General features: G+C 48.4%; 2 protein-coding genes across 17 annotated transcripts in view; both read right to left on the reverse strand.

Moving 5' to 3' along the window:
• LOC126578442 (neurocalcin homolog) overlaps positions 1-15,266 on the reverse strand; it is a 94,292-nt gene that overhangs the window by 47,431 nt on the left and 31,595 nt on the right. The gene's annotated exons all lie outside the window — the stretch shown is intronic.
• LOC126578444 (neuronal calcium sensor 2) overlaps positions 1-15,266 on the reverse strand; it is a 69,929-nt gene that overhangs the window by 30,255 nt on the left and 24,408 nt on the right. For 8 of the 10 annotated variants that reach the window (XM_050241012.1, XM_050241010.1, XM_050241008.1 and 5 more), the window contains exons 2-3: positions 11,005-11,353; positions 799-912 (exon numbers count right to left, since the gene is read on the reverse strand). In XM_050241012.1, the coding sequence (XP_050096969.1) occupies positions 799-909 (111 nt within the window). In that variant the 5' untranslated portion in view covers positions 910-912; positions 11,005-11,353. The remainder of the gene's footprint in view (positions 1-798; positions 913-11,004; positions 11,354-15,266) is intronic. The other 2 variants (XM_050241017.1, XM_050241016.1) reach the window with 1 other exon arrangement.

Below are 15,266 nucleotides of genomic sequence, written 5' to 3' on the forward strand. Positions count from 1 at the left end.
ACTCAGCGCTGAGGGTGCTGCTGGGTGCAAGGATCTTAATTACTATCCCTGACACCACTCCCCGGGGGGTGCAGCACATGAGTGTCAGGTCACGGGTGATACGATACGCGCGGTTAGTTAACGGGGAGCTTCTTAGTAGAGGTCTGCCTCCACTTAGGGCAGATTTTTATCATTCCATTAGCAGCAGCACCACCACCACCACCAAGCGCCAATGTCAACTTGGGAAATGATTTTCCCTTTGAAAAGTGGAACACAAACCGAGGGTTCCTTCCGCGGATCCATTATCCGGTAGCAATGGACACGCTTGGCGAGGGAGGAAGATTGCATTGAAAAGCGTACAATCAATGTCCGGGACTTTTGCCCGGGGAATGAATTCAATTACTGTCCCCTCTACCAACCCTTGGCTTCGCTTCGTCGTCGCTTTGTCTGCTCTTCGGCTGCCATTCCTTAGAAGGAGCCAGCAGGAAATGAATTCCTGGTACAATCAAAATCAAAAGAAACAGCTGTCCAGCCGGCCAGGCCGGTCGACCGGAAGCTTAATACGATTACTGGAAACTCGAGATTCTGACTTTGATCTGGGCCTGGTCCGTTGGACTGATGGCGAGCGACGTTTTAATAATTGACGCCACTCCGTCAATTCGAAGGCCGGCGGGAAAGAATGCTGAAGGGGTGGGAAAGGGGGGGGGGGGCAGCTTTTGATCGTAGAAACATCTCACGAACCACCACCTTCACTAAAACATCGACGAGGACGAAATATCTTAAGCTAACGCGGGGTGTACGTTCGATTCGGTTGCTTACCTTGAAGCCTTTGTACCATTCCTTGATTGTGGACTCATCGTACCGGGTGTGCGATTTGAGAAAGTCCATATCCTCCTTGGACAGGCGATCTTTACTACCTAAGCAGCCCATATCCTGTGAGAGAAATGAAGGAAAGAATGGGAAAAATGGACTATTACAAACTGTTCGTCTATTTTATGTCAAAGCGTCTTAAGAAATGTGCCAGCGTTTGCCAATAAAAAACCAAAGAAAAAAGGCTAGAATAGAACGTGAAGAAGGACTTTTGCAATCCTGAAGAACGCTTCCAGGTGCGGCGTAAATGATGGAGATCTCGGATTGCCAGAATGATGATCCTTTAAAAAGCACTGAGAACGGAAGAAACCGCAGCGAATGAGCGACCAAACGAGCGAAGTATCTAAAGAAGCAGCAGCAAACATGCGAGCGAGGCGGAACCGTGAGGCCGAACTGTTCTGAGCTGCAGGGGTCAGAGACCTTCATCACGCAGAGCAACGAATCGTCGTCATCGCGACTGAACGGATTCGTGAACTTATCGCCAGTGGACTGATCGGCGTGGACCGACACCCCCGCGATGGTAAGAAGGGTACCCAGCAGTAGTAACAGCAGTAGCGGTGGTGGTGGCGTCGGCGCCAGGACACAACAACGACCACCGACCGAACGCCCATCCGGAGACATCGCTTGGGATTGATAGGCGTGAGGTCGCCTGGTGGCGAGTGGCGATTTTGTGCGATCAAGCGAGTGTGATAGTGTGCGAACAGGCGTGTTATCGTTCGTGTGTGTGGCTAGTAGTGGTGGTGGTGCTTGTGGTAGTTGAGGTTGTGCCAGGTGTGACGAATGATGGTGGTGGTGGTGGTGAACGTGAGAGCGTAATACCGAACTAAAACCTCCTCACCACTGTGCAGCACAAGAGGAGAAGAAACTGAGAAAAGAAAGAGAAGAGAGAAGAGAGAAAAGAGAGAAAGATAGGAGAAGATAGAAGAGAGAAAGATAGAGAGAATGAGGAAGATAGAAGAGAAGTGGCGAAACGGAGAATGAAATCAGCATAACGAAAGATGTTTAAGAGGCGAAAGAACTGTTAAAGTTTAAAACCTCTATAATAAAAAAAAAAAAAAGAAAGATGTTCAAAGCAACATAAGAAAAATATTAAGAAAATCGATGTAATAGCACACAAAGCATAGTGCAACATAAAAGGAGTAAGAAAAGGTTTCAATTAATCAATAGAGGACAGTAAATTCGATTGATTATTGCCTGAAAGTAGAAGTATGCTTGAGCAAACGAGCATTTTTATGAAGCCCACGACATGCTGTCACTCGAAAGAACCGGATAGAAGCAAACGAAATGGCGTAATGATTCTCTTTTATGATTCAACAAGAGAAACAAGCAATAGCGTTGGATTTCTCAGAGCATTCAATTTCGCAGACAGAATAGTGAATTTGCTTTGCTTTAAAATGCCTTTTCCCCAGTGGAAAGATGAAAACCCTCTCGAAATCGAATCGCAATTAAACCAGAATTTAGCACAGAGTCGAACCAAAGAGATTGAGATATAAGAGCCGAAAAAACGGAGATGCCAAGTTGCAAAGATCTGCTCGCTTTCAATGGCACTTCAACGCTGCTGCGTTGCTACCAGGCAAGTGGATTCAGGAATCTGATTAATCGAAGCGATCAACCGAAGGGATAGGCAAATTGAAGTAGAGAGCGTTCTGTCCGGTTCCATCCATTGTGCAAACGAATGCCGCTCAACGTACCACTCAATACTCGATTGATTAAATGCACATTGGGTGTTCGCGGTGGTCGTCTGTGGTCTGTGGTTTGCCTTTTCAGTTTGCACTGCACTAATGATGATGCACGGCGGTTGACGGGATCATGGCGGGGATGATAATGAGTTCATTTGCGAAGAATTACGAACTGCAAACTCCTGAATCCGGAATTGCGGAGAGCAACAGTGGCTCTCGGTCAAAATCAATGCGCTTCATTGGCGGGGAATTTCCTATTTTTTTTCCCTGGAACATTTATCCACTGGAACTCATCTCTCTCTAGCGCTCTCTTTCTATCGCTCTCTTTCTATCTCTTTCATTGATACAACCGGACACAATAGGAATTAGAAAAGCGGAATTGTGACGTCGAGGGAGATTTAGAACCGAACATGGCGGTTGACCCATTTGCATTTTCAATCCGGTTTCCTCCAGCAAACCAAGGGAGCTTCCGAGAGCGGTTGAAAGGGAGAGAGAGAGAGAGAGGAAGTAGAGCTGTGGTCGAAGCCTCGATTTTCCCATTTTTCCATCCCTCTCCCCAGAGAGAGGCGGGTCTGCAGCATGGTAACAACACCACAATGCCAATAGCTTGGCTTGGCTTGCAGGACATACCACAGGACAGGATGAGAAGTGTCCCGTACACCACATCCTCAACAAATGGGGGGTAAAATGGAATATATATAGTTGAAATGGAAAATCGAACAGAAAACGAATCGATATCGACCACTGAGCCCTCTCTTCTCTCTCTCCTCTCTCTCCCGTCCATTGCTGCCATTGTACTGTGCTCCGACAGGCAGTCAATCCATCGTCCACAAGTGAACACCACGTCGTCGGACGTTGTAGCGAAATTGAAAAACGATTTCCACGTCCGACGCGTCCATGCCCCTTTCTTCTTCAAGCGTCCATCTGGGTTGGTTTGCAAGCACGGCCTGGTGCATTGAACCGGGGCACTCTCAATGGATTTCACCGAGTTTAAGCCGAAGTAACCAGAAAAAGGTGGTGCCAGGGACGTTTAGTGCGTAATCCAAGAGTGATGGCCACATCACGCCGAATCGCACCACAAGGACGACCACGGGCACTAGCCGGTTACGTGGCGTTGTTGGCCACACCTACGGTTATGGTGCTTTCACCATGGGATTTAATGGCCCTCGCGGAGATGCCCGAGGAAGTCAAAATGCCGTTCGGTCCTGGGATTGAAATCACGATCGAGATCAAATCGGGCAAGAGATAAGAATTCAATTTTCGAAAGGAGGGCGGGTCGATTAATGGAACAGGCCGGGCTAATACGCAGTGCCCTGAAAGTGATCCAGAGACGTGGACGCGCGATTTTTATGCTTTCAAAACGTGAGCTACCATGCGCCTCCATTAAATCGAAAGGAAAGGGTTTATGCTCGCAATTCGAACCAGCACGCGCCGTTCACCTGTCTGATTGAAGATTAAACGAGAACGATGGTAACGATGACAGACAAACTGGAGCAGCAGCATCGCAGTTACTCCTTCATGTCTCGAGGGAATTTTCACCACAAAAAATAAAGCCGCTTAGGGTCACAAAAAACACAAATTCGGCACAAACTACCACTACAAACAGATGCAGTGCGATGCACAAATGATATTCACATTCATCTTGCCAAATTCCCCTGGAACCGCTTGGACCATTCACACCACGACTCCTCGCTCGGTGCATTGCAACATGGTGATAAATGGCCAGCATACACCCAGCACGCACGCAGTCACACGCGAGCACAAATCCAACACCGTGGCCACCAGCAGGCGAATGGAAAATTGAATTATTTATCGTCGGCCTCCAAACTGCAACCCGGCCGGTGAATTGGCCAGTGAAAGGGCGCGACAAGCAACACGGATTTTCAATTTTGCTTTCACCAACAAAATACTCCTTCCCCACCCCACAATTTGTTGCACAGTGTTCCAGTTTTTGATTTTATTTTGCCCTTTTTTGTTTTGTGCTGTGCTGATTTGGAAGATTCGGTTTTAAACGGAATTAAGTGAGACTCTAGGGCGGGGTGACGCCATTTTGTTTGAAGGCTACATAATCCCCTTGAGTGGGCGCAATGTTGCAAAAATCAAATTATACCCTAGAGCTAGCCCGTGTGTCCCGCTCTGTGCTAATGTGCCTGAACGCCGCTTAATTATGTTTTGTCTTTATGCTCGGGCTTCTCCTTCGCTCCAGCTTCATCCTCTAAACACTCTTGTTGTGGCACAGCAGGACACAGCTGCAGCGGTAACCGTGATTTTCCAAGCGATACTACGTTGGGCCTGAAAACTCTTTTCCCCTTTTTCGAGACGATGAGGGCAGCAGCATGAGGTGATGTTACACCTCCACCCATGGGGACCCATGGAGGGCCATCAATTCATCTTGATTATGGTTCATAATCAATCACAGAACGCACAGAAAACTCGTTTCATCATTTTCACCTGACGACGAGAACAATGCCGCCTGTAAACGCCACCAGACTTCGCCGACATTCTGGTAACCATAAACCGATGCTGAGACTAAGGCTCCAGGTCAGGGTAGGTCAGAGACAGGGGACGTCGGATCAAATCATCGTTCTCGCCGCTACGGAAAGGGGACCGTGTGCTTTCTGTTGTTGAGCCATAAATATCCAACACCAATGGAGCGTTTGGCTCTGTGGTTTGTGGCCATCGGAAGCTCCATCGTTTCCCTGGAGGTTACACAGCCCTAGCGGGCGTGCTACGTGAGCAGAATTGTCCTAGCAGCTTCTTGAGAGCTGGTTTTCGAATGTTTCCGACTCGTTTTCCTCACGCCGAGTTCAGTCCCGTTTTGGGGCGACAAATCGTGACCCCAAAAACTGGAGGTGGTTCCGGTTTATCAAATGATAATGTTTATCGGACCGCCGTTTCTAGACAGCATGCAAAATATCTGTTTCTTGTTTTGCGAGGCAAAATGGCTACAAAATGATGTGCCCTTTGGCACGAAACCGAATAAGCGAGCGTGATCGCAATAGAGAGAGGGCGTGGAAGGGATGTATCCAATTATTGTTTTCTTTTCTTATTTGTCCCGTGAACGTGCCCCAGTTGCTATGCACTGGACACCGGAAACACCGTGACAGTGGACACGAGGAGTTGAGCATCCGTGCCATCCATCACGGCACTAGTTGACACTGGCTTTTGGGTGAGATCTCTCGAGCTTTCCATAAATCTCTACAGACAGTTCGAAGGGCGATATGAGCCAAGGAAACAAGCGGGATCTAGCAAACTGATCTCTACTCCTCAACTGATTGCCATAATGTCATCATAGCGAACCCTGGACGAGGACTTCAATTCAAGACATTCTTAACCTTAACCAAAAACCGTCCCTAGCAAAACGGTAATCGTCGATGATCGTCGTGTTATCGTCGTCACCAACAGTCGATATCATGAGAACGGAAAATGTGATTACGATTACTGAGCAAGTTGGGGATGATATCGATGCACACAATTCATGGTAATGCCAGTCGTGGTGCTCGATGGTGCATACAGTGGCAACACTAACCCCGGACACGCCTCGGAACCGGTTGTCGCCGGTCTATGGAATACTCCCGAGAGCGGGTACGGTCCGATGCACAAGACCGAATCCGACCGATGGTTAGAAGGTTCGCCAACAGTTGCACCTAGTGCGGTGTGTGCATCTGGTGTGTATCGATCGTCGACAAAACTCAATTTCCCGGACAACATTCGATACGGGGGAAGATGCTCGATAAAGTTCCCTCGATCGTCGACGAGCAGCAGCAGCAGCTGGGCGCGATTTCGCTGTCTTTGCAAGTTTCCCACAGATGCTGCTGCAGCTGCTGTTGATGCTACTATCTGTCAGTGTGGGAGCATGTGTTTTGGATACATTTTTATCGCATCGTGGTGGAAGATGGTTATGCTGCGGAACGGAACTGAGTGCCATTGCTGCTGGTGCTACCTCAATACACGCTGCCGTATCGTTTGTGATGCGGAGTAAGAGTCTCTGCCAGAGAAGGAGTTTGAAGCCACAACAAGACGTTGGTGAGGGGGACGACGAGATGATGCAGGTCGCTGGTAAAGGGTAACCGAATTTTATGTTATTTATTTTAGAACAGAATCACATCAGCTCTGTTTATGTGTTTCGCTCGTTTTCGTTCCGAATAGCAAAACGTTATATGCCCTTACTCCTGTGTTCGATTGGCGTTCGAAAAGGTTTGGGAATTTTGGGAACCTGACTGGATAGACCCCGGGCTGGATCAATTTAATCAGGCATAAACATGAGTTTGTCCTCACTCCCTCTAACTCTCTCTCTCTCTCGTGTTGTGTGTCGTTCAACTCTGAACTGGAGCTGGACGACCGAAACATGTTATGTGTAAAGGACGGAGGCCTTTGCATACCCACCATACGACGCCATCCTTTCATCTTTCTGGCGTTTGTTTGTCGACAATATTTACAAAACAAAAACCACCTGTCCTACCCGGCTTCTCATGCTACTCCCTGGTAAAGGCCGAGAGCCGAAAGTACATATTTAGCAAACACTTCATCGTCCGACTTCGCACAGGATTGCGCCACATACACAGACTCACCAACAAATCGTATAAAGACATTCCCTAAGCCATGCCATTCCATGACTCGGACCGCCATCACGAAACGGAACGTAAACACCGGCTCGGAGTGGCAACCACTTACGAGGCCGGAACGACGACGGTAGCGGCTTTTCACACACGCCTTTTAATGATCCGACCGTCGGAGCAGCTGTGCAGCGTCAGCGTCACGGGGTCGCAGCATTCGGATTACATCGGTTCGCACAATGTGCATGCAGTACCGCCGCTACGCTTCCCACACAGTTCGGTTGCGTTGGTACGGTGCCAAAATCAACGCCAAACCGGAGAGCAAGTACCATACACGGGTACACTACTTCCCGGTATGCGGTGTTTAATATTTCCTTCATTTTATTTCCATTTCAATCAGGTGTAGAGTGTCTGCAGTCGTTCGTTCCAGTGAGTGCCAGGTGATGGTATTATGATTAGAAAATCAATGAGCACTTCAATCAAAGAAAAAAAAAGCGCAAGCGCTTGTTCCTATGATTGTATTGTTCTAAGTATTGAAGGGGAATAACGGGTATAAGCTTGTTGTTTCTAAGTTCCTAAAATATTGTCTTTCTACATTTTTATTAATCTTCATTTCGCCGTACCAGAGAATAATAGTTTCAACGGTAAAGAAAAAGAAAGGAATTGCTGTTTCAAACAAGGATCTTCTTTCAATCTAAGAATCTACAATTCTTACTTAGTATCATTATCCAAGACCTCAATATCGTCATCGAAGTGGAAGGTTGAAGACTAGTTACTAACATTCGTTAAAGCAATTTACTCATGAAAACCATTTGAAGAGACTGAAATGCTATGTGCAACTGCTTCCTTTAGCTTTGTTTAAAGCGAATAGTGCTCTTTTTTATCGATATCCTGGAAAATAAACCACAAAAGAATACAACTGGCTATAGACAACCGTTAATCCCACAAAAAGCTACGAATTAATGCAAACTAACATGAGTCTTGAATCTTAAAAAACAAGTCCGTCAGGTGAATGCTAGTGGTGGTTAATTAAAAAGCCGTAGTCTACTAACCCGGCTTAAACGGTCTAAATGCTCTACAAACGGTACACCTAGTGCATGCCCACTAGAGAGACGAAAAAATATTAACAAAAGCAAAAGGACCACCATCGTCATCATCATCATGGGACCAGTGGTCGCGGAGGGCGCACAGCGATCCCTCTCCCATCATGATAACCTTTCATCATGAAACCGGACATTCTCTCGTAATTGCGCCGGATCAGAAGAAATAACAAACGCAATAAAAAAGGACGTCGAACGTAAAAGAAGAAGCCAAACACATCCTTCATTTACTGGGGCGCCAAAAAGGGCGAAAAAAAAACCGATAGAAAAGAAGCACAACGGTCAGCCAGGCCCGTCCGACAAAGCGAATCGTCCTCTATCTGCATTGCCATCGCACGGGGAACAACATCGCGTTCATATCTAATTAACAACCGAACGAACCAGGCACGATGTCGAAGATGATGTTCAGGGAGGGGGTTTTGTCGGGTTTTTTTATTCCCCAGCAAGTCCAGCAAGAACGGGGAAAAGTTTCAGAGTTCCGCGTGTTTCTTTTTTGTCCCTTTACCTCCACAACATCATAAACGGACGCATCGTAGTCGATGGTTCTCGTCTGGCTTCGCGCTGCTGCTGCTCGACCACAGAAGCGAATATTATGCTCCTGCAGAAATGCCATTTTTGTGTTTTCTCCTTTTTTCCCAACCGGACATTCCCGACTCTCTCTCTCCCTTGTTTTGGGGTGCACCAGTAGCGGCCGCAATTGATGGTGCTCGTGGTAGACACGCCATTTAAAATTAATTATCCTTCGGCGCAGGCCCCCTTGAACGTGTCAGTTGGCAGGTGCGATGCGACGGAGCACAAAAAACGCTCTCGACAACATCATCCCGACATCCTGGCACGCACATCGGGGGGTCCTTTTCAACGAAAAACTTGATGTGGGTTCCTCTAGGCCCGGGACTCAGCGGATGCGAACGGTTCAGGAGCCTCTACACCTGTTGGCTGCTTCACACCATCACCATCTCCGAACGGTACCGAATGCTGTCAATCCTTCATCGCGCTGTGCACCGTTGTGTGATGGCTTCATCAACCTTTCTGCTGTTGCTGCTGCTCTCACTCTGACAACGTGGCAGGCAGGTGGCTCTGACGAGTGAAACTTAAGCTGGCTCGACTCTATGGTCGATAGCGTCCATCTGGGAGGCTTTAGGGGCCCGAAAACAAATACAAGCACACAAAGGATGAAGGGAAGTGGGTTCACGCGGACTACGGGCGCATTGAAATTCATTCATTTGTGGTTTTAATGCGCCACGTGGAGGACATCACGATCATGGCTTAAATCCTTCCGCCTGTTCGCTGGCTTGTAATCGTCCCCATCATCCTTTCCAAACAAATAATTAAAACCAATCAGCCCCTCGCTTCCCTGGTCCCAGAACATGCGCACTCCAGGCGATGAGTAGGGCCTCTTCAAACAATGTTGTAAGTTCTTCGCAAAAGCAGGAATCTGGAGCAACGCACAGGAAGGAGGATGAAGCGAGAAACACAAACTTTACCGAACCGCTCCACCATCGGGCGCGCCCCTTATGGAAAGTCCGAACCCCCGGGACATTAAAATTAAGAAAGAAAACCCCGCCCGCGGCACGAGGGGCTTCGCGGTTCCGTCGAGATTTTGTGCGGTCAAAAGTATGCTCCTTGGGTACTTGGGTTAGGTTCCTCCATTCCATTCGCGGTGTGTGGCGCATGGTTAGCGACATCCGGGTAAATTGAATTAATCCCGCAAAGTCAGCAAATTGCTTCGCTTAGCGCACTGTTCGGTGGTGGCTTTGTTGTCTGCCGCAAAAGAACCGCAAAAGGTCCTTTGTTTCGATCGGGATTTTGGAATAAATTTTAAAGCCCCAATTTGGCCGGAGGGGGACGTCACTTTCCATCGACAGGCTTCGTGGTATTTTTGTTGTAATAACACGACCCGCGATCGATTAATATAAGGAAGAGACTGAGCACGAAACGTGATGTTCATCGAATTACTGGTGCCAAGTAAACCAACCCAATAATAAGACTGGACATTGCTGTGTACGTTCGTTTTTGTAACACAATTCCTCGAGGCAAGACCACAAGTTTGAGCACAAAAGCATGGAGAGAAGCAAAGAAATAACAACGTGGAATGAATTTTCCATGCAGCAGCAGCAGCAGCAGCAGTTGTCCAGGTTCGTCGCCAACCCGCGCGCTGGTAATTGGTAAAGTTTGGGCCATTTCGCGCTGGTTTTTTGCGTCCGGTCGCGTAGGTGAAAATTTAAACAAATTATACTAATGAGATTCTGCTTCCTCTCTGTTCGTTGGTTCGCCTTAAGGCGGTGGCTGTGGTCTTTTTTTAACGGCTTCAGCTGTTCACCAAGTTGCAAAGAGAGCAGTTTTCAAATCCAATTTCTTCTCCGCTTTAAGTAGCTAAGCATTCATGTTTCTTCCAATATTTACAAAGTGATTAGCGTGGAAAATTGACGCTATAGAAGAGAAGCAAGTAGTATCGCTGTTTAGTTAAAATATATTCTTTGTCTTGGTGTTGCCTGTACAGGCAACTCTGAATTCATGAATGGATTTCAGTAGATAATGTTTCTATTTTGAAGTTTAAAAAGAATCATTAAAAGAAACAATCTATATTTAAATCATTTTTTATGTACAAAGCTAATTAATGTACAAAAAAAGAAACAGAAAAAAGGCCGACCATAGAAGCTTTATGACATAAAGCAGAAATGGCGTGAACCAGCGCTGTTCCGAAAAATTTTGAGAATCATTGGAAAAGGAAAATCAGAAAGAGAGTAAATATACAAAAAATGAAGATAAAGTGTAAGAAAGTTAGTGGCTACATTAGATGCAAAAAAGGAGGCAAATTACCGATTTATGTTCAAAGATTTGCTAACACACGAACGAGAGAGAGAGCGCGCGCGAGAGAAGAGAGCTTCTGATATCCGCTGGTGGCAGCTTCGTTTCAACAGCCTGGACGACGACAACGATCTTCTTTCTTTACGCGGAACACAATAATCACAGCGGCTGACGGCGATAAAACCGTGCGACACGCGTGGAGCAGCCTGTCGACCACAAACACACCACACCACACTCTCTCGCACACCCCACTGGTACTTCTTCTGGGGACACTTCTTCACACTTTTGCCTCTTTTTCCTGGCCACGCTCACCAGCGCAGTAGCAACACCACAAACTACACACCTCAGAGTTCACTTTATGCTGCAAAAGACGGCGCAGAGAGGGAGGCAGGTAATGAATGGCCAGGTTGATAACAAAGGGACGCTTCGAATGATAAAGAACGAGGAGTGTCCTTGCCGGCAGCAGCAAAGCACGGATTTTCACGCGGCACGCGTTCCTAGAAAACTCTCGGCCATTGTTAGCGATTGTTCCGGATTCCGGTTTTGTTGCAATTTTTTTTGTTTCGCTGGAAGGATTTCATTTCAGCGGCCTGACATTCCACTCTGGTTCTCTGCTCGTGGCGCACTACACTTGAACGATATCACCGTTTGTTTCACATTTTCTTCTGGTGCAGAACGCTCAGGTAGTACGAGCAAGCAGCACGCCAAGGAATGCATTCTCCACTGCACCGAGATGCCATCGTCTATGACAGTCCTGTTGTGTTGGCCGAAATAACGGTGAACCGTAGTGGATGCCACCGGGGAGTGTCGCGCGTGGTTTTTCCTTTTTTGGCTTCAGCCGTTTCTCCTTCTCAGTTCAATCTTAGGTCCCTCTCCTCGAACTCCCAACTGCAACGGCGACATTGTGTGTGCGGTCGACATAAATAGATTAAAAGTCGTCGCCAGAGCCACGTGCCACCAGCCGCTAAGTCTTCGTGGTTTTCGTATCTCTCTTCCACTCTCCAACGCTAGTCCTGATCTCCTGCTAGCCTCGGATCGGAACGCCAGATCTCTTTAAGCTCGACAAGCAATGGTTAGCAACCCAATTCGACGTTTTTGGGCGTCTGCTGGCGAATGAAAATCCGATAAAAGCCCTCGGCCGGACCTCACGTACGTGTGGTGCGCCCCCCGGAGCTGAACCTGAACCTGCCCGTGACGACTGCCCTCTTATCGAACATGAAAACGAGTTCATTCGATCGCCTGGAAGCGTTCGGCCAATCGACCACCATTTTGCGCAAAAAGCATTGCTGTGGGAGGGAAGGAAGCGCGGCCGGTTGTTGTGGTCTTATCGGTTCAATTCAATTTCCACAAAAAGGAAACGTCAAATTGGCCGTCGGCGGAACGATGCCAGCGGCGAGAATGGCACTTACATTACGCCGACTATTCGGATCTTTGGATTACAAAATGGAAAAACAAGGCGACGACGAGGATTAGACCTTCAGCAGCAGTAGCAGCAGCAGCATTTTGTCCAAATTGAAAAAGCCCTTTTTGCCTTCCCAGACAGCTATACTGCGGACCTGACAAAAACAAGGACGGCAACATGACCAGGCAACATGACAACCGCACTGGCCGTGCTGACTAGCCGGATTAGCCGGTGCCCGCATCGCCTTAATGTGTGAGAGGAACAATCCGCCACAGTTACGACGTAAGCGACTGAAAGCGATTAACTCTCTCTCGCGTAGCGGGTAATCCCTAAAACCCCCAGGCAGAAGAGCTGCTTCTGGTGCTGCAGGTGACGAAAACATGTTGGTACAGTTCAGTTCTGGTGGAGCTTTCGGAGCTTTCATTTGACATAATAACGCGCGGCATCAGCGCAACAACGGCGGTGCTTGTTCAGTGAGTGCGATCCTTAAAATTAAAAATTCCTTTCCTCCGTTAAGCACCTCAGAGGGGAGAAGAAGCAGCCACCTCAGCGTACGTGTTGCTGAACAGAATACGGAATGAGGCGCTCGACCTCTTTCTCTCTGTCTCTCTCTCGACCACTAACAAGCCGAGACACTCTCGGTGCCGTACACATTATTTCGTGTCCCGCGGGCAATAACTCACAGCCCACCTGGTTCACGGGCCACGGCCCACCAAGTGCTGCTGCTGCTGGCCAGAAGGACCAGAGGACGTAATCGAGCGCCATATCGTCACGCGCGCGCCAGCGACATTCCTTAGCCCTGGTGCTGCTGGAGCTGGCGGCCATCATGCTCATGGAATCGAACGGACGGGAAAGAACAGTTTCTTCGGAGCTGGAATTTGGCTGGCGTGAGATAAGTCGACACATTACGGTGGGCCCGCTGGGAGGGCCTCCTCCTCCTCCTCTCAAGGGACTACTGCGCCCCGAGATGCGAGATGAGGATGATTGAAATCCTTGACAGTGCTGCCGGTGGCGTGGTGGTGCGACGGCCTTCCCTTCAATGTATTTCATTCCTTGGACCTCGACTCTTGGGCTCCTGGATCCCTGGAGACACACCTTGCCTTTCCTCACTCGTTTTTGCACCCTGGACTGTATATCGCTCGTCTACCGCTCGTCCGTCAGCCATCTTTTCTTTGTCAGCCAGCCAGCGGGACGGAACCGGTGCCCTGTTCGCACCTTGCTGGTGCCGAAAAGAGCGAATACCTTCGCTGATGACGAAAAGGAAGACAAGGTTTCGGGGGGGTTCGAGGACAAAAAAGATAAATTCAGACAGGAGAAAAAAAAAACAGAGTACCAGAAGGGAGAAGCTTCGCTTCGGTTTTCATGCAAATTTCGTTCCAGTACCGACCGTCGACCGTGGTGACGCCGTGCCCACCACCTTGGCTTTCATCGATTTCTCACCACCATTCAGCACGTCCTTCATATGCAAAATCGGTTCCTTCCCGGTAAAATACACACCCGCACACCAATACAGAGAGAAGAAGAAGAAGCAGAAGAGGGATGTCGCTCTAGCGTAGCGACAAACTTGGCGTGTCTTCCAGGACCTAGCTAGCTTTTGTGCCGGTCGAAAGAAATGGAAATAAGATGTACCCCGCTGGCGACGACCCTTGTTTGTCACTTTGGTGCCACCGTCAGCCCCCGTTCTGTCGGTCCTACGCCTTGAAGCTCCCGTGATTGAAGGCATCCACAGCACCCGCAACCTGCATCAAAATATCGATCACAGATTTCTACACTGCCTCACAACGAATCCCAACCGCCTTTTCCCCTCCGTTGGAATGAAGTTATTTTTGCTTCGATAGAGCTGCTCCTGCTTGGTAGAGAGAGAAAGAGAGAGCGAAAGAAAACAGCACTGGAGGGGGTCTCAAGACCTTTTGATGAGTGCACGGCACGGCGCGACCTGCGACTCAACTAAAACAACATCCACCAACACAGCAGCGATGTCGACGTGTGCGCCAAAAACATGCAAAGCACGTGCCATAGGACCACCGGACCCGGTCGGCTTCACGCTCTCTGCAGTAGTAGTCCTTCGGCGCCGACCAAAAACCGGGGCGCCAAAAACCTCGTCGAAAGTTAGCTGGACCCTCGTGGAGTGACGACAATTCAATTCGAGACGAGATCTCCGCAATAAGCAACATAACCCCCACCCGCGATCGAACCGAAAGGCAATACTTTGTTCGCAATCAAAAGTCTCTCTCTTGCTTCTCTACTTCTCTGCAATCGGTCGGTAACAATCAGTGTGTTTACAATGGACTTACTAAGACGGGCAGCAAATGGCCCCACAGTATCCAGGGGCACAAGATGGATTCGACGATGACCATCGAGACCAAGTACCGCAACGAATGGAACGCGTAACGGTTACAAAAAAAAAAACAAAAAAAGTAAAAGTCAAGTTGAAGTGACCCTCGATACGTGGTACCATCTCATTCCTTTCGCCACAAGACACAATGCCAAGAAGAGACGAAGAGAGAGAGAGAGAGAGAGAGAGAGAGAGAGAGAGAGAGAGAGAAAGAACCATGAGAAACCGGCTTCACAGCGACCCCTAGGATCGGCCTTAGCCAACTTTCAACTTTCAGTTACGCTGCCGCGTGAGGTTAAGAATCCGCGGCGAGGAGGCGCAACGTAGAAACTTATCCAGTTCAATCTGGATTCCATTGCGGGAGATGGGCGAGACTATTGACGCATACCGACGCTGCCGCTGGATGTGGTTGGGCGAGAGAAGAGACTTCCATAGATCCCGAACCACAACGATCGTGTATCCAGATAGACGGACGCCCACTCTTCACCGTACAGGTGTCTGTGTGCGTTCTGTGGTTGGAGCTAAAAATAGTGTCAC

The sequence above is a fragment of the Anopheles aquasalis genome, chromosome 3 (genome assembly GCF_943734665.1).
Source record: "Anopheles aquasalis chromosome 3, idAnoAquaMG_Q_19, whole genome shotgun sequence".
Classification (NCBI taxonomy): domain Eukaryota; kingdom Metazoa; phylum Arthropoda; class Insecta; order Diptera; family Culicidae; genus Anopheles; species Anopheles aquasalis.